The 18,596-nt window shown below is 47.6% G+C and overlaps 2 protein-coding genes across 2 annotated transcripts in view; both read left to right on the plus strand.

Annotated features, from left to right (window-relative positions):
- Window positions 1–12,352, plus strand: part of LOC143301590 (uncharacterized) — a 52,337-nt gene extending 39,985 nt beyond the window's left edge. The window contains exons 11-16 of the mRNA XM_076615982.1: window positions 7–120; window positions 3,541–3,888; window positions 5,832–6,007; window positions 6,134–6,788; window positions 8,309–12,201; window positions 12,335–12,352. Coding sequence (XP_076472097.1) covers window positions 7–120; window positions 3,541–3,888; window positions 5,832–6,007; window positions 6,134–6,788; window positions 8,309–12,201; window positions 12,335–12,352 — 5,204 coding nt within the window. The remainder of the gene's footprint in view (window positions 1–6; window positions 121–3,540; window positions 3,889–5,831; window positions 6,008–6,133; window positions 6,789–8,308; window positions 12,202–12,334) is intronic.
- A 15-nt stretch (window positions 12,353–12,367) lies between these two features.
- LOC143301591 (uncharacterized) lies at window positions 12,368–18,265 on the plus strand. Its single transcript, XM_076615983.1, has 4 exons — window positions 12,368–14,809; window positions 16,384–16,446; window positions 17,350–17,485; window positions 18,232–18,265. The coding sequence occupies exons 1-4, from the start codon at window positions 12,559–12,561 to the stop codon at window positions 18,263–18,265; spliced, it is 2,484 nt and encodes an 827-aa protein (XP_076472098.1). The 5' UTR covers window positions 12,368–12,558.
- Window positions 18,266–18,596: the final 331 nt, after the last annotated feature.

Here is an 18,596-nt window from a genome sequence, read left to right on the forward strand (position 1 = left end):
GTGCAGGGGAGGTGTGTCAGTTGGTGAGGGAGACGTGTGACTCAGCGCCCTGTCAGCATGGCGGCCAGTGTGTGGAGGAGGAAGGCGGCTACCTGTGTATCTGCCCGGCAGGCACTGAAGGTCAGGGCGTCTCCTGCTTCACTCCTTCATATGGATACATAATTATATAGTGCCTGTCCTCTGTCGGAGACCAAAACTCTAAGCGCTTTACAACACGGGGTCATTTGCACAACAGTCTGCTTACCTGGGTAGAGCCAACTGACGGCTGTCACTGGGCGCTCATCATTTGTTTCCTGTGTCATCCAATCAGATTTCAGGCACACACACACACACACACACACACACACACACACACACACACACACACACACACACACACACACACACATATTAAGACAGTGTCCTGTTGTCCTTCTTCCTTCCTTTACAGAGAGAGACAGACAGACAGACAGAGAGAGGCAGACAGACAGACAGACAGAGAGACAGACAGACAGAGAGACAGACAGAGAAAGAGATACAAAAACTTTGTCACTCAAGGATAAAGATTTTAGGCGTTGCCTCGTCTTACAATCTGTCCTTGTGACAACAATAAAAACAATGACGATAACACACGACAATAATAATGATGGTAAATATGCAGATACATAATCTATATGCACATATGCACACATGCATGCATATACATGTCTACATATTTGTACATACATATGTGTATACGTATGTATACATAAACATAATTAGGTGTCCAAGAGAGAGAGAGAGAGAGAGAGAGAGAGAGAGGGATGTTTCTGCAGGACTCGTTTTGAACACGTTGTTTATCACATTCGTCACGTCATGCGAACAGTGCGCTAAAGAAAAGTTTTTCTTCTGATCCTGTCGACAATCACTCTCTCTCTCTCTCTCTCTCTCTCTCTCTCTCTCTGTGTAGCATTCATGCTAGGGTTTTGTTGTTGTTTTTCCCTCGGTGTGTGTGTGTGTGTGTGTGTGTGTGTGTGTGTGTGTGTGTGTGTGTGTGTGTGTGTGTGTGTGTGTGTGTGTGTGTGTGTGTGTGTGTGTGTGTGTTACTCGCTTCCGTTTCGTACAGATGTGAGCGATGTTGTGTTTCTCAGTTTGACGCTGTGTTATACTTGTACATTATACATGTATTAAGCGTAACAACATTTATATGCGTATATGTTTGCGTATCTTTTAAAACAACGGCAGATGTGTAAGTCGGCCAAAGTGCTAATGTCTTCACCGGTGGAAAATAAAGAAAATAAAGATTCATTCATTCATTCTCTCTCTCTCTCTCTCTCTTTCTTTCTCTATCTCTCTCTCTCTCTCTGGGTATGCTTGGGTTAATCAAGGAGTGGGTGACGATAAATTATTTGTGCGAATTATCCGCCAACTACTGATTGACTGCAGATGGCAAGATTGGGAAAACCACACTAAATATAGTGACAGATTGGATTTATATAGAGTGCATAGTTCGACTCATTTAGTGAAGAAATATCTGTCTCTGAATTTAGATCGTTATTTACGATTTATCTTGACCAGATTTAGATTTGGCATAACCGAAATTAATGTTCATCAGTTTCGCTTTAACAATAGAAATAAATTTGCTTTGATATGTCCATTGTGCAAAGTCTCTATTGAAGATGAAGTTCATTTTGTCTTGATATGTCCTGCTTTGCATCATCTTCGTGTGAAATTCTTACCAAAGAAGTATTATACAGATCCATGTTTGTTCCGATTAGGTCTACTGATGGCTTCTAGTAATGAAAATATCGTTCGTAGTTTGGCACTTTATCTGTTCAAAGCATTTCAGCTGCGAGTATCTCTTGTATCATAAATTTTGTGAGGACCTGTGGGTGCTCATCTGTGTATTGATTATTACCTGTTGTTGCCCCTCTTCATATGGGGCCAAGGCCTTAAATGAATGAAATATCTCAGTCTCAGTCTCTCTCTCTCTCTCTCTCTCTCTCTCTCTCTCTCTCTCACACACACACACACACACACACACACACACACACACACACACACACATAAAAAAGAAAATATTCAAACCTTTGATTCCTGTTGTGGTAGGGGTGATACGGAATAACTCCATAGGTATTATACACCAAAGTTAAAACATAAGCAGGAATTAAAACACATGAAATTGGTGATGAAAATAGATGAATGAACGATCATGTCATCTTGTAATCATTCCCATTTTGACGAGTTCCCCCACTTTCAGACACTCTCTCCTCCCAACTTTCAACAAACTGCAAAATTTTGGATTCACATATTCCTTTCAAATAAACTCATTTCAAAGATGTGCACTTACCATAATGAAATGAAACTGGCCTCCGTCTACAGCCATATCGCAGTTACAAGTTTGCAATTCATGTGGAATATTATAATACACACACGACGGGCGCAATAACCGAGTGGTAAAAGCGTTGGACTTTCAATGTGAGGGTCCCGGGTTCGAATCTCAGTAACGGCGCCTGGTGGGTAAAGGGTGGAGATTTTCCGATCTCCCAGGTCAACATTATGTGCAGACCAGCTAGTGCCTGAACCCCTTTGTGTGTATACTCAAGCAGAAGATGAAATACGCACGTTAAAGATCCTGTAATCCATGTCAGCGTTCGGTGGGTTATGGAAACAAGAACATACCCAGCATGCACACCCCCAAAAACGGAGTATGGCTGTCTACATGGCGGGATAAAAACGGTCATACACGTAAAAGCCCAATCGTGTACATTCGAGTGAACGTGGGAGTTGCAGCCCACGAATGAAGAAGATAATACACACACACACACACACACACACACACACACACACACACACACACACACACACACACACACACACACACACACACACACCCATGTCATTCATACTGAAGTCAGACTGAATGACACAGGAAACAGATGATGAGCGCCTACAGAGGCTGGCAGCCTGTTGGACAAAATACGCCGTGAGGTGCTTAGAGCTTCCTGTCTCAGGGCTATACAAACAACAACAACAGCAACAACAATAATAATAATAAAACAACAACAACAGCAATGATGATGGTAATAATGATAATAATAATGAAAATAAAAACAACAACTATAATAATAATAATAACAACAACAACAACAACAATAATAATGATAATAACTGGACATTTATCAGCGCTTTCCTAATTGCACAAAGGGCTTTACAATCCACACAGACACGCACACGAAACACACTGAGTCCTCAACTTACAATCATACGCAATAAACATAATATTCGCATACAAATTCGTACATACAGTACAAACATACATATATACATACATGCATACATCCATACACACACACATTCGACGCACACACAATACAGCGTTACAAATATACCTACACAACTATCCACTTTCATCTATGAAAGAGGGTCTAGAGGAAAGTCTTCAGGTTAGATTTAAAGGAAGGCAGTGAGGGGCTGTGACAGACGTGGTGAGGCAAAGAGTTCCATATTTGAACAGCAACAACAACAACAATAATAATAATGATAATAATAATAATAATAATAATGATTCCTGCATGTCAGGGCGTCAGTGCGAGCACCTGTCAGACCTCTGCCTCATGTCCAACCCTTGCGAGAACGGCGGCACGTGCGTGCCCAACCTGCAGCACGCCTCCTTCCTCTGCGAGTGCCCCCCGGAGTTTTCCGGGCCCCTGTGCCGGATCCCCAACCCGTGTCGGCCCGACCCCTGTCAGAACGGCGCCAGGTGCTTCGAGGCCGGGGACACAGCGCTGTGCATCTGTGCTGACGGCTTTGAGGGCGAGCTGTGCGAGGTGGACATTGACGAGTGTCAGTCACAACCTTGCCAGCATGGCGGGACCTGTGTGGACGGGGTGGACAGCTACGTGTGTCAGTGCGCCCCCGGGTTTTCTGGTAAGGGGGTGAACTTGTTTGTGTGTGGGGGGGTGGGGGGTGGGGGGGTGGGGATGGGGGGTGGGGCGAGGGGGGGGAGGACGGGGTGGGGCAGTGTGAGGGGTATGTTGGGACGTGTAGTGTGTGTGTGTGTGTATGTGAGTGTGTGTGTGTGTATGTGAGGGTGTATGTTTGTGTGTGTGTGTGAGGGTGTATGTGTGTGAGGAATGGGTGAAGGTGAGGGTGTGTTGGGGCGTGTGTGTCTGTGTGTGGGTGGAGTGTATGTGTGTGTGTGTGTGTGAGAGTGTGTGTGTGAGTGTGTGTGTGTGTGTGTGTGTGTGTGTGTGTGTGTGTGTGTGTGTGTGTGCGGTCGTCGTTGTTGTTTTTGTTGTTGTTGTTGTTGCTGTATGTGTGATGTGTGTGTTGGGGTGTGTCACACACACACACACACACACACACACACACACACACACACGCACACACACACACGCACACACACACACACACACACACAAACACACGCACACACACACACACACACAAACACACACACACACGCGCGCGCGCGCGCGCGCACGCACACACACACACAAACACACACACACACGCACAGACACACACACACACGCACACACACACACACACACACACACACACACACACACACACACACACAAGGTGTGCAAAATAGTTTGCTGAACAGAACCGGTCGTGTTTCGAAATTAGCTATTTCTTTTTTTTACGAAGTCACTTTAGTAGTTTTCTTTAAGTGGTTATTGTTCTTTTCATTTATAAGATTGTCATCTTTTGATATCACTCGCCATTTTGTTCTGTTTACCCCAACTCACCGTGCGTCTCGCACCCTCACGTCCTGCATTTGCATTAATTTCATAATGATAACTTTCCCAGGTGAAAAGTAATACTTTAACTAGGTATACGTATTGTATTGTATTGTATTGTATTGTATTGTATTGTATTTACGTTTTGTCACAACAGATTTCTCTTTGTGAAGTGTGGACTGCCAGAACGTGTCACCGCAGCACAGCGTCACCAATATTAAAAAAAAAGAAGAAAATTTACCAAAGTAGTTGATTTCTCTGCAGGATTTTGCCAGGGACAGATCTTTTTTGTTGCCGTGGATTTTTTTTTTATGTGCTTCAGCTTGTTTCATCCGAGTGACTAGCAACCCAGACCACCACTCAAGGTGAAGTGAAAGGGGTATAGGGAGAGAGGGGGTGGGATCAGAAAAAAAATCCCTGTCCGTATACATGAGACTCGAACTCGCAGACACTCAATTCCTTGTTGGGCGCAGTATTGCCTCTAGGCCTCCGCTCCACACTGTAGATGTCAACAGTCACCCGTCTGTCTTGATGGAACATTAAGCAGGTTTCTTTCCACAGTCGTTTCTTTTTTTTTTCTTTTCTTTTTTTTTCTTTTTTTTTTTTTAACAGCTGTGCAGGAAATCAAATCAAATCAGTCAAAAGTCGCTAGGAGCACAACCATTTCACGCCTGAACACCCGTCAGTTGTTTTGTGTTTGTATAGATTTTTTTTTTTTTTTTTTTTTTTTTTGTCACAACAGATTTCTCTGTGTGAATTTGGGGCTGTTCTCCCCAGGGAGAGCGTGTCATTACACCGAGAGCGCCACCCATTTTTCCCCCCTGCGTGAAGTTTTATTTGTCTTTCCTATCGAAGTGGATTTTTTTTTTAATAGAATTTTGCCAGGAACAATCCTTTTTGTTGCCGTGGGTTCTTTTACGTATGCTAAGTGCATGCTGCACACGGGACTTCGGTTTATCGTCTCATCCGAATGACTAGCGTCTAGACCACCACTCAAGGTCTAGTGGAGGGGGAGAAAATATTGGCGACTGTACCGTGATTCGAACCAGTGCGCTCAGATTCTCTCGATTTCTTGGCGGACGCGTTACCTCTAGGCCATCACTCCACGTTGTGTGCCGTGTGCAGGGAAGGAGTGTGAAGAGAAGGGGGCCCACCCTTGTGAGGACGACCACAGCCCGTGTCAGAACGGGGGCACGTGCTATGTGGACCCCGCCACGGGCACCCCGGCCTGCACGTGCCCGGACACATTCTCTGGACCGCTGTGTGAGGTCCAAGTGTCCTCCCCGCCCCCACCCACCTCCCCCTCCACACCCGTGTCCTCCCCGCCCCCACCCACCTCCCCCTCCACACCCGTGTCTGGGTCCCACCCCCAAGGAAAGTCCTCGTCACTGTCACCGCTGCTCGCGACAGGTGCACCCACAGCACAGTCTGTGTCAGGTAGCAGCGCTGGGTCGACACCAGAAGGCGGAGCAGAGGACCTCACAGAAGGACCCGACCCCTGTGTTCCCGAACCCTGTCTGAATGGCGCCACGTGCAGGCCGCACGGGCCTCGCTTCACCTGTCACTGTGCCCAGGGGTTTTCGGGAGAACTGTGTGGCGTTGATGAATCCGTCCAGCAGGACCCCTGCGAACTCAACCCCTGCTGGAACGAAGGGACCTGCGTGGCTGAAGGGGCGGACTTCCGGTGCCAGTGTCTCGTGGGGTTTTCCGGACCCCTGTGTGACGTCATGGAGGAGGGGATCGTAGACCCGTGCCACCCCAGCCCCTGTGCCCGGGGCGCCACGTGCGTGCCGGAGAGCGGCGAGGAGTTCACCTGCCTCTGCCCGGAAGGCATCTCGGGCCTGTCCTGCGCCGAGGAAGCCCCGGAACCCAGGAACCCCTGCAGCCCGGACCCGTGCGTCAACAAGGGGCGGTGTGAGCGTGGCGGGATGGAGGGGTTCCGGTGTGTGTGTGAGGAGGGCTATGGCGGACAGCTGTGTCAGATCGACGTGGATGAGTGCAGCTCCGCCCCCTGCCGTCACGGGGGGACCTGTGTGGACGCTGTCAACGGCTTCGTCTGCCGGTGTCCTCCCCACTTCTCAGGTCAGTGCACCGTGCATGGACAGGCAGCGTCGTGTCTGCAGGTGAATGTCAAGGTCATGTGGCGCGGTGGCCGAGTGGTGATACGCCCAACTAGGAAACGAGAGTGTCCACGGGTTCCATTCCCAAGCACGGCCCAAGATTTTTTGGATTTTTTTTATATATACTCCGGTAGTCATTCGGGTGATGGATGAACCGAGGATCCGTGTGCAGAACGCACTTATTGCACATAATAATAATAATCATCATCATCATCATGATAGTATATATATATATATATATATATATATATATATAGTGCTGAATCTTGTGCAGAGACAAATCTAAGCACTTTCACACCAGTCATTCACATGCGTGCATAACTCTAAAACTGAAGAAGCTGAAGAAAAGGAAGAGGTAGGGGAGGGTGGCTATCTTGTGAAGAGGTGGGTTATAAGGCCAGAGCTGAGTGCGAAGACCTGACGAAGCGAAAGAGGAAGTTCATTCCAAATGCAAGGTCCAGAGACAGAGAAAGAAGGCGTCCAACAGTGGAGTGTTTGAATCTGCGTATGCGTAAACAGAGAGGATCCGAAGCCGATCGTAGAGAGCGAGATGGAGTTTAGAGGTGAATGCAGCCACAAAGATAGGAAGGGGCAGATTTGTGAATACATTTATAACATAGAGTGCTGATCTTGTACTTTATTCTGTGTGAGACAGGGAGCCAATGGAGATGTTGTACAAAAGGCTATTCCCTGGCAAACTTCCGTTGAAAAATCCACTGTGACAGTAAAACAAATACACTTGCACACAGAAAAAGGAAAAAAAGGGTGGCGCTGCACTGTGGCACGTGTCACATAGAGAAAAAAATGAATACAAGACATTACAAGATACAGTAATGCCACTTTGTTTTGTGTCTCGCTGAGAAGAGTTAACGGGAAAGGTTTACAAACTAATCAAATCCACAATGTGCTGTGCGCATATCGTGTACGTGCTTCAGCACTCGCGTGCTTGAGTGTGTGATTGTGCGCATTTACGTGTGTGTGTGTGTGTGTGTGTGTGTGTGTGTGTGTGTGTGTGTGTGTGTGTTAATTTATGATGATAATAATTATTTTGCTTTTCGATGTATAACCCTGAATACCGCAACACATTGTCAGTTAAATGTGTCACGTGTAAAATATTGCGGAACACACACACACACACACACACACACACACACACACACACACACACACACCTATCTCTCTCACACTCAGAGACAAACACACACATAGACATAGACACAGACATACAGATACAGATACACACACACACACACACACACACACACACACACACACACACACACACACACACACACAAAGAGAGAGAGAGAGAGAGAAACTCACACAGACAGACAGACAGACCGACACACACACACACACACACACACACACACACACACACACACACACACACACACACACACACACACTGCTGTTCTGCATGACGGTGCACACATGTGGTTATGATTTTTAATAACTCTTTTCTTTTGGACATGTCCACAGGCAAGATGTGTGAAGTGGACAGCCCACACAGCACAGTGTCCACCACGCCAGACGCCGTCACCCGGACTCTGGGCACACCTCAGCCAGCTGGAAGTGTCACGCCTGTCCTCACACAAACACCTGTAACACCTGTCCTCACACAAACACCTGTCACGCATGTCCTCACACAAACACCTGTAACACCTGTCCTCACACAGACACCTGTAACACCTGTCCTCACACAAACACCTGTAACACCTGTCCTCACACAAACACCTGTAACACCTGTCCTCACACAGACACCTGTAACACCTGTCCTCACACAGACACCTGTAACACCTGTCCTCACACAAACACCTGTAACACCTGTCCCTACAGCTGCTGGTGTGTCTTCTGCGGAAACAGAAAGTGGTCGCGTGACCACACCGCCTCAGGACACGGAGGAAGCTAGGGTGAACGTGACGGTCGGCGGGGACTTCACTACAGAGAGTGCAGGGGAGACAACGCGTGGTGTGCCCATGTCTGATGATGTCAGCGGGGGCACCGTGACTCCAGGCAGCATCACGGACACGGAGACACCTGCTGTCACCACCCCACAGCAAGTGCACAGTGAAACAATCACTCCTGATCCCGTGGGAATGAACACAACGTCTCCTACTGATTCCTTCTCGACGCCATCAGCTGCGGTCAGTATGGTTGTCGGCACCGGTAGAGACGATTCAAATGATAGGACAGACGGTGCAGCTGTCACCATGGAAGACGCGGTCGATGTGACTGTTTCTGTGGAAACACCGGACTACACTGGCCGTGACACGAGCTCTCCGACAGTGTCTGGGGACACTGGGGCTGTGACAGAGGCTGGCGTTCAGTCCACAGGTCCAACACTCACTGCAGAAAGAACGGCCAGTGCAGAGCCAGAACGTGACAACATCACCACACAACCTGCAGTTTCAGGAACACGTGCCATCGTCATGACAACACCTGTGGGCATCAAGGAAACACTGTCAGCGACGTCAGTGGACAGCAGTCAGCCAGTCACCAGTGATGTGACGTCAGTGGATAGCAGTCAGCCAGTCACCAGTGATGTGACGTCAGTGGATAGCAGTCAGCCAGTCACCACTGATGTGACGTCAATGGATAGCAGTCAGCCAGTCACCACTGATGAGACGTCAGTGGATAGCAGTCAGCCGGTCACCACTGATGTGACGTCAATGGATAGCAGTCAGCCAGTCACCACTGATGTGACGTCAGTAGATAGCAGTCAGCCAGTCACCACTGATGCGACGTCAGTGGATAGCAGTCAGCCAGTCACCACTGATGTGACGTCAGTGGATAGCAGTCAGCCGGTCACCACTGATGCGACGTCAGCTGCTGGCGTGTCCTCAGTGGAAACAGATAGTGGTCACGTGACCACGTCAGCTGACATGGATAACACTGAAGCGAATACGGCGAGCACAGCACATACAACTGAGCAAACCACAACGGAGAAAGTTCCTGCTGTAAACACCTCACAGTACAGGCACAGTGAAGCAGTCACTCCTGCCACTCTCATGGAGCTAAACACAAAGTCCTATGCTGATTCACTCCCCACAACACTTTCTGTGACTGGAACGGACAAAGGATCCACTGGAGATATTCTGAACGCGACATCCAGCGGGGTTATCAGCTCGGAAGGCATGGATGACATAGCGGTTTCTGTTAACACCTCTGACACCACAACCGTGACCAGTGCAGCAGTAACTGAAGATTACACGTCAGACACTCACATCCCGATGACGACTTCTGGCGTCTCTTCTGCAGAAACAGAAAGTAGTCACATGTACACAACGTCTAGTGACAGAGAGGACGATAGAAAGAACCAGACAGTGAGCGGGGACGTCACTACAAACGCCTCAGACTACACTACCAGTGGCACTTTTACCCCAAGCACGTCCACTGACACAAAGGCACCATCTCATACTGACCTTCTCTTTGCAACGTCAGACGCGCCAGACGCAGTTGGAATGAATGCAACTACCAGTGCAGTTAGTTTGGATGAGGCAGCCACTAAAGACCAGACCGCTGACGTTATGGACAACACTGCGACCACTGTAATTTCTCGCGAGTATATTAGCTATGACATGACCTCTCCAACGCCTTCCACTGACACACAGACCACATCAAACACTGACCTGCTGTCCACAGGTCCAACACGTGTCAAAGATCAAGAAACAAGCAGTGAAGACACTTTGGTGGCAGAGACAGAGCGTGAGAACATCACCACACAGCCTGTTATTTCAGAAACACATCCTGTCACCATGACAACTTCTGCTGTGGACAGCAGTGAAACACGTGGAGACGTCAGCACACTGTCAGTGACGTCAGGGGACAGCAGTCAGTTATTCAGCAGTGATGTGACGACAACTGCTGGCATGTCATCTGTGGACACAGAGAGTGGTCACACGACCACACCATCTGGGGAAACGGAGGAAGCTGAAACAAATGTGACAGCTGGTTGGGAAATCAGTACACAAGCTGGGGGAGAAATCAGTACAGAACCTGGGGAAGAAATATCTACTGTGCAAAACGTTTCAGTTTACACTAGCGGTGACGAAGGCACTCCAGCACCGACCAGTGATGTGAACACATCCTTTACTGATTCGTTCTTTTCCACCCCAGTTTCGGTTGGAACTGAGGAAACAGCCAGTGCGGACAGTTTGGTGAGTGATCCAGAAACTGAAACTGAAGACACCAGCACAGAGCCCACTGTTTCAGGAACACCTTCCCTTGTCATGACAGCTTCTGGGACAGGCCCTGACACTACAAGTGGAGAATTCAGCACACTGCCAGTTACATCCAGTTTTAGCAAGCAACCAGCGAGCAGTAATTTGACAACAGCTTCCCCCGTGGAAACAGAAAGCGGTGAAGTGACCACGCTTTCTGTTGACAAGCTGCAAATGAATCACACAGACAGTGTGGACGACACTGTAGAAGCTATAGAGGATGCAACAGCTTCTTCAAACACTTCAGACTCCACTACAGATGTTGAAACAAGCAGTGAAAGCACTTTGGTGGCAGAGCGTGAGAACACCACACAGCCCGCTGTTTCAGAAACACATCCTGTCACCAGGACAACATCTGTGGATAACAATGAAACACGCGGAAACATCAGCACACTGCCAGTTACATTAGCGGACAGCAGTCAGCCATACAGCGATGATGTGATGACAACTCCTGACGTGTCCTCAATGGACACAGAAAGTAGTCACGTGACCAACACTACTAGAGACACGGAGGAAGGTGTGAGTCAGACAGTCAGTGGGAACATCACTACAGAAGCTACGGACGGACAGTCGAAATCAGTCACTGATTTACTACCAACCTCACCAGCTGTCTTCGGACTGAACAAAACAACAGCAGGAGATACTGTGAATGAGACAACCGCTAGAGGTGTGAGCATTGAGGGCACGGATGAAGTGACGGTTTCCGAAAGCACCCCGGACTACGCTGACAGTGATTTGATTACGCCAACAGGACCTGCATCTGATCCTAGTTTCCTGACGTTAGCTACTGCTGTTCCTTCTGAGCAAACAGAAAACCTGATACTAACTACTGAAGTTCCTTCTGGGCAAACAGAAAACATGACGTCAACTTCTGATGTTCCTTTTGAGCAAATAGAAAGCCTGACGTTAGCGACTGAAGTTCCTTCTCAGCAAATCGAAAATATGACGTCAGCTACTGTTGTTCCTTCAGATCAAACAGAAAACAAGACGTTCATAACTGACGTTCCTTCTGAGCAAACAGAATACCCCACGTCAGTATCCAGTATTCCTTTTGAGCAAACGAAAAACGTAACATCACCTACTATTGCTCCTTCAGAGCAAACAGAAAGCCTGATGTTATCTACAGAAGTTCCTTCAGAGCAAACGGGATATGTGATATCAGTTACAGAAATTGAGATGTCAGCAACTGGTGTTTCTTCTGAGCAAACAGAAAGTCTGACTTTAGCTACTGAAGTTCCTTCTAAACAAACAGCAAAAATGACGTCACCTACTGTTGTTCCTTCAGACCAGACAGAAAACCTGACGTCACCTACTGTTGTTCCTTCAGACCAAACAGAAAACCTGGTGTCAACTACTGGTGTTCCTTCAGACCAAACAGAAAACCTGACGTTAGCTACTGGTGTTCCTTCTGGGGAAACAGAAAGCCCCACGTCAGTTACTGGTTTTTATTCTGGACACACACAAAGCCTTGTTTTAATCACCAGTGCATCATCTGAGGAAACAGAAAATATGACGTCAGTGGCTGGTGTGCCCTCTAACCAAACAGAAAACCTAACATCAACTACTAGCGTACCATCTGCACAAACAGAAAACCTGACTTCAGCTACTTTTCTTCCTTCAGGGCAAACAGAAAACCTGACCTTACCTACACGAGTTCCATCGGAGCAAACGGGATATACAACATCAGTTACGGATGTTCCTTCTGCACAAACAGAAAGCCAGGCGTCAGCAATTGGTGATTCTTCTGAGCAAACAGAAAATCTGACGTTAGCTACTGAAGTTCCTTCTGAGCAAACAGTAAATATGACTTCAGCTACTGTTGCTACTTCAGATCAAACAGAAAAGAAAACGCTAGCTATTGGTGTTACATCAGTTACTGGTTTTTATTCTGAACATACACAAAGCCTGATGTCAACAACTAGTGCTTCATCTGAGGAAGCAGAAAACATGACGTCAGTGACTGGTATACCCTCTAACCAAACAGATAGCTTGACATCAACTACTAATGTACCATCTGCACAAACAGAAAACCTGACGTTTAGTACTTCTGGTCCGTCTGAGCAAACAGAAAACATTACGTCACCTACTTATGTTCCTTTCGAGGAAACAGAAAGCCTGGCGTTTGTTACTGACGTTCCTCCTGATCAAACAGAAAACGTTACGTCAGCTACTGGTGTTCCTTCTGCACAAACAGAAAACACGATTTCAATTACCTCTGTTCTTTCTCAGCAAGCAGAAAACTTGACGTTATCTACTTATGTTCTTTCTGAGCAAACAGAAAGTCTGACCACAGCTAGCGGTGTTCCTTCTGTGCAAACAAAAAGTCTGAGGTTAACTACAGAAGTTCCTTCCGAGCAGACAGAAAATGTGACGTCAGCTGCTGTTGTTGCTTCAGATCAAACAGAAAACCCGACTTTAGTTACTGGCGGTCCTTCTGAAAAAACAGTAAGCCAAACGTCAGTTACTACCGTTCCTTCTGAACAAACAGAAAACATGACATTAGCTACTGGTGTTCCTTCTGAGCAAACAGGAAGCATCACGTCAGTTACTAGTGTTCCGCTAGAACAAACAGAGAACGTGACGTCATTTACTATTCTTCCTCCAGAGAAAACAGAAAGCCTGACGTTAGCTACTGAAGTTTCTTCTGAGCAAACGGGGTATATAACATCAGATGTTCCTTCTGTGCAAACAGAAAGCCAGACGTCAGCAACTGGTGTTCCTTCTGGGGAAACAGAAAGCCTCACGTCAGTTACTGGTTTTTATTCTGAACATAAACAAAGCCTTGTTTTAATTACCAGTGCAGCATCTGGGGACACAGAAAATATGACGTCAGTCACTGGTATTCCGCCTGAGCAAACAGAAAACGTGACGTCAGTTACAAGTGTTCCTTCTGAGCAAACAGAAAGTCTGACTTCAGTTACCAATGTTCCTTCTGTGCAAACAGAAAGCCTCACTTCAGTTACTGGTCTTCCTTCTGAGCAAACAGAAAACGTGACGTCAGTTACAAGTGTTCCTTCTGGACAAATAGAAAACGTGACATCACCTACTTATTTTCCTTCTGAAGAAACAGAAAGCCTGACATCGACTCGTGTCCCTTCTGAACAAACAGAAAAACAGACGTTTATTACTGATGTTCCTTCTGAGCAAACAGCAAACCTGACACTAGCTACTAAAATTCCTTCTGAGCAAACGGAAAACCTGACGTCAGCTGCTGAAGTTCCTTCTGAGCAAACAGAAAACATTACGGCAGTTACTCGTATTTCTTCTGAGCAAACAGAAATGCTAACGTTAGCTACTGAGGATCCTTCTGGTGAAACAGAAAGCAACACGTCAGTTACTGATTTTTATTCTGAGCACACACAAAGTTTCATGACAGCTACTAGTGCTTCATCTGAGGAAACACACAACGTGACGTCAGTTACCGGTGTCCCCCCTGACCAAACAGAAAATGTCACGTCAGATACTGGTGTCTCCCATGGCCAAACAGAAAATGTGATGTCAAATACCAGTCTTCCCCCTGACCAAACAGAAAACGTGACGACAGTTACTGGTGTCTCCCCTTACCAAACAGAAGACGTGACATCAGTTACCAGTCTTCCCCCTGACCAAACAGAAAACGTGACGTCAGTTACTGGTGTCCCCCCTGACCAAACAGAAAACGTGACGTCAGTTACTGGTGTCCCCCCTGACCAAACAGAAAACGTGACGTCAGTTACTGGTGTCTCCCCTGACCAAACAGAAAACGTGACGTCAGTTACTGGTGTCTCCCCTGACCAAACAGAAAACGTGACGTTAGTTACTGCTGTCTCCCCTGACCAAACAGAAAGCGTGACGTCAGTTACTGGTGTCTCCCCTGACCAAACAGAAAACGTGACGTCAGTTACTGGTGTCCCCCCTGACCAAACAGAAAACGTGACGTCAGTTACCGGTATCCACCCTGACCAAACACAAAACTTGACGTCAGTTACTGGTGTCTCCCCTGACCAAACAGAAAACGTGACGTCAGTTACTGGTGTCCCCCTTGACCAAACAGTAAACGTGACGTCAGTTACTGGTGTCCCCCTTCACCAAACAGAAAACGTGACGTCAGTCACTGGTGTCTCCCTTGGCCAAACAGAAAACGTGACGTCAGTTACCAGTGTCTCCCATGGCCAAAAAGAAAACGTGACGTCAGTTACTGGTGTCTCCCCTGACCAAACAGAAAACGTGACGTCAGTTATTGGTATCCCCACTGACCAAACAGAAAACGTGACGTCATTTACTGGTGTCCCCCTTCACCAAACAGAAAACGTCACGTCAGTTACTAGTGTTCCCCCTGACCAAACAGAAAACGTGACGTCAGTTACTGGTGTCCCTCTTGACCAAACAGAAAACGTGACGTCAGTTACTGGTGTCTCCCTTGGCCAAACAGAAAACGTGACGTCAATTACCGGTGTCCCTCCTGGCCAAATAAAAAATGTCACTTCAGTTACTGGTGTCTCCCCTCGCCAAACAGAAAACGTGACGTCAGTTACTGGTGTCACCACTGACCAAACAGAAAACGTAACGTCAGTTACTGGTATTCCCCCTGACCAAACAGAAAACATGACGTTAGTTACTGGTGTCTCCCCTTACCAAACAGAAAACGTGACGTCAATTACCAGTCTTCCTCCTAACCAAACAGAAAACGTGACGTCAGTTACTGGTGTCCCCCCTGACCAAACAGAAAACGTGACGTCAGTTACTGATGTCCCCCCTGACCAAACGGAAAGCGTGACGTCAGTTACTGGTGTCTCCCCTGACCAAACAGAAAACGTGACGTCAGTTACTAGTGTCCACCCTCACCAAACAGTAAACGTGACGTCAGTTACGAGTCTTCCCCCTGACCAAACAGAAAACGTGACATTAGTTACTGGTGTTCCCCCTGACCAAACAGAAAACGTGACGTTAGTTACCAGTGTCTCCCCTGACCAAACAGAAAACGTGACGTCACATACTGGTGTCACCACTGACCAAACAGAAAACGTGACGTCAGTTACTGGTATTCCCCCTGACCAAACAGAAAACGTGACATCAGTTACTAGTGTTCCCCCTGACCAAACAGAAAACGTGACGTCAGTTACTGGTGTCCCCCTTCACCAAACAGAAAACGTGACGTCAGTTACTGATGACTCCTCTGACCAAACAGAAAGCGTGACGTCAGTTACTGGTGTCCCCCTGACCAAACAGAAAACGTGACTTCAGTTACTGGTGTCTCCCCTGACCAAACAGAAAACGTGACGTCAGTTACTAGTGTCTCCCCCTGACCAAACAGAAAACGTGACGTCAGTTACTGGTGTCCCCCTGACCAAACAGAAAACGTGACGTCAGTTACTGATGTCCCCCCTGACCACACGGAAAGCGTGACGTCAGTTACAGGTGTCTACCCTGACCAAACAGAAAACGTGACGTCAGTTACTAGTGTCCCCCCTCACCAAACAGTAAACGTGACGTCAGTTACCAGTCTTCCCCCAGACCAAACAGAAAACGTGACGTTAGTTACCGGTGTTTCCCCTGACCAAACAGAAAACGTGACATTAGTTACCGGTGTCTCCCCTGGCCAAACAGAAAACGTGACGTCAGTTACTGGTGTCACCACTGACCAAACAGAAAACGTGACGTCAGTTACCAGTCTTCCCCCTGACCAAACAGAAAACGTGACGTTAGTTACTGGTGTCTCCCCTTACCAAACAGAAAACGTGACGTCAGTTACCAGTCTTCCCCCTGACCAAACAGAAAACGTGACGTCAGTTACTGGTGTCTCCCCGTACCAAACAGAAAACGTGACGTCAGTTACCAGTCTTCCCCCTGATCAAACAGAAAACGTGACGTCAGTTACTGGTGTCTCCCCTTACGAAACAGAAAACGTGACGTCAGTTACTGATGTCCCCTCTGACGAAACAGAAAACGTGACGTTAGTTACCGGTGTTCCCCCTGACCAAACAGAAATCGTGACGTTAGTAACCGGTGTCTCCCCTGGCCAAACAGAAAACGTGATGTCAGTTACTGGTGTCACCACTGACCAAACAGAAAACGTGACGTTAGTTACTGGTGTCTCCCCTTACCAAACAGAAAACGTGACATCAGTTACCAGTCTTCCACCTGACCAAACAGAAAACGTGACGTCAGTTACAGGTGTCCCTCCTGACCAAACAGAAAACGTGACGTCAGTTACTGATGTCCCCTCTGACCAAACAGAAAGCGTGACGTCAGTTACTGGTGTCCCCCTTGACCAAACAGAAAACGTGACGTCAGTTACTGGTGTCTCCCCTGACCAAACAGAAAGCGTGACGTCAGTTACTGGTGATCCCCCTGACGAAACAGAAAACGTGACGTCAGTGACCGGTGTTCCCCCTGACCAAACAGAAAACGTGACGTCAGTTACCAGTCTTCCCCCTGACGAAACAGAAAACGTGACGTTAGTTACTGGTGTCTCCCCTTACCAAACAAAAAACGTGACGTCAGTTACCAGTCTTCCCCCTGACCAAACAGAAAACGTGACGTCAGTTACTGGTGTCTCCCCGTACCAAACAGAAAACGTGACGTCAGTTACTAGTCTTCCCCCTGACCAAACAGAAAACGTGACGTCAGTTACTGGTGTCTCCCCTTACGAAACAGAAAACGTGACGTCAGTTACTGATGTCCCCTCTGACGAAACAGAAAACGTGACGTTAGTTACCGGTGTTCCCCCTGACCAAACAGAAAACGTGACGTTAGTTACCGGTGTCTCCCCTGGCCAAACAGAAAACGTGACGTCAGTTACTGGTGTCACCACTGACCAAACAGAAAACGTGACGTCAGTTACTGGTATTCCCCCTGACCAAACAGAAAACGTGACGTTAGTTACTGGTGTCTCCCCTTACCAAACAGAAAACGTGACATCAGTTACCAGTCTTCCCCCTGACCAAACAGAAAACGTGACGTCAGTTACAGGTGTCCCCCCTGACCAAACAGAAAACGTGACGTCAGTTACTGATGTCCCCTCTGACCAAACAGAAAGCGTGACGTCAGTTACTGGTGTCCCCCTTGACCAAACAGAAAACGTGACGTCAGTTACTGGTGTCTCCCCTGACCAAACAGAAAGCGTGACGTCAGTTACTGGTGTCTCCCCTGACCAAACAGAAAACGTGACATCAGTTACTGGTGTTCCCCCTGACGAAACAGAAAACGTGACGTCAGTGACCGGTGTTCCCCCTGACCAAACAGAAAACGTGACGTCAGTTACCAGTCTTCCCCCTGACGAAACAGAAAACGTGACGTTAGTTACCGGTGTTCCCCCTGACCAAACAGAAAACGTGACGTTAGTTACCGGTGTCTCCCCTGGCCAAACAGAAAACGTGACGTCAGTTACTGGTGTTCCCCCTGACCAAACAGAAAATGTCACGTCAGTTACCGGTGTCCCCCCTGACCAAGCAGAAAACGTTACGTCAGTTACCGGTGTTCCCCCTAACCAAACAGAAAACGTGACGTCAGTTACTGGTGTCACCCTTGACCAAACAGAAAACGTGACGTCAGTTACTGATGTCCCC

This window comes from Babylonia areolata, chromosome 27 (genome assembly GCF_041734735.1).
Source record: "Babylonia areolata isolate BAREFJ2019XMU chromosome 27, ASM4173473v1, whole genome shotgun sequence".
Classification (NCBI taxonomy): Eukaryota; Metazoa; Mollusca; class Gastropoda; order Neogastropoda; family Buccinidae; genus Babylonia; species Babylonia areolata.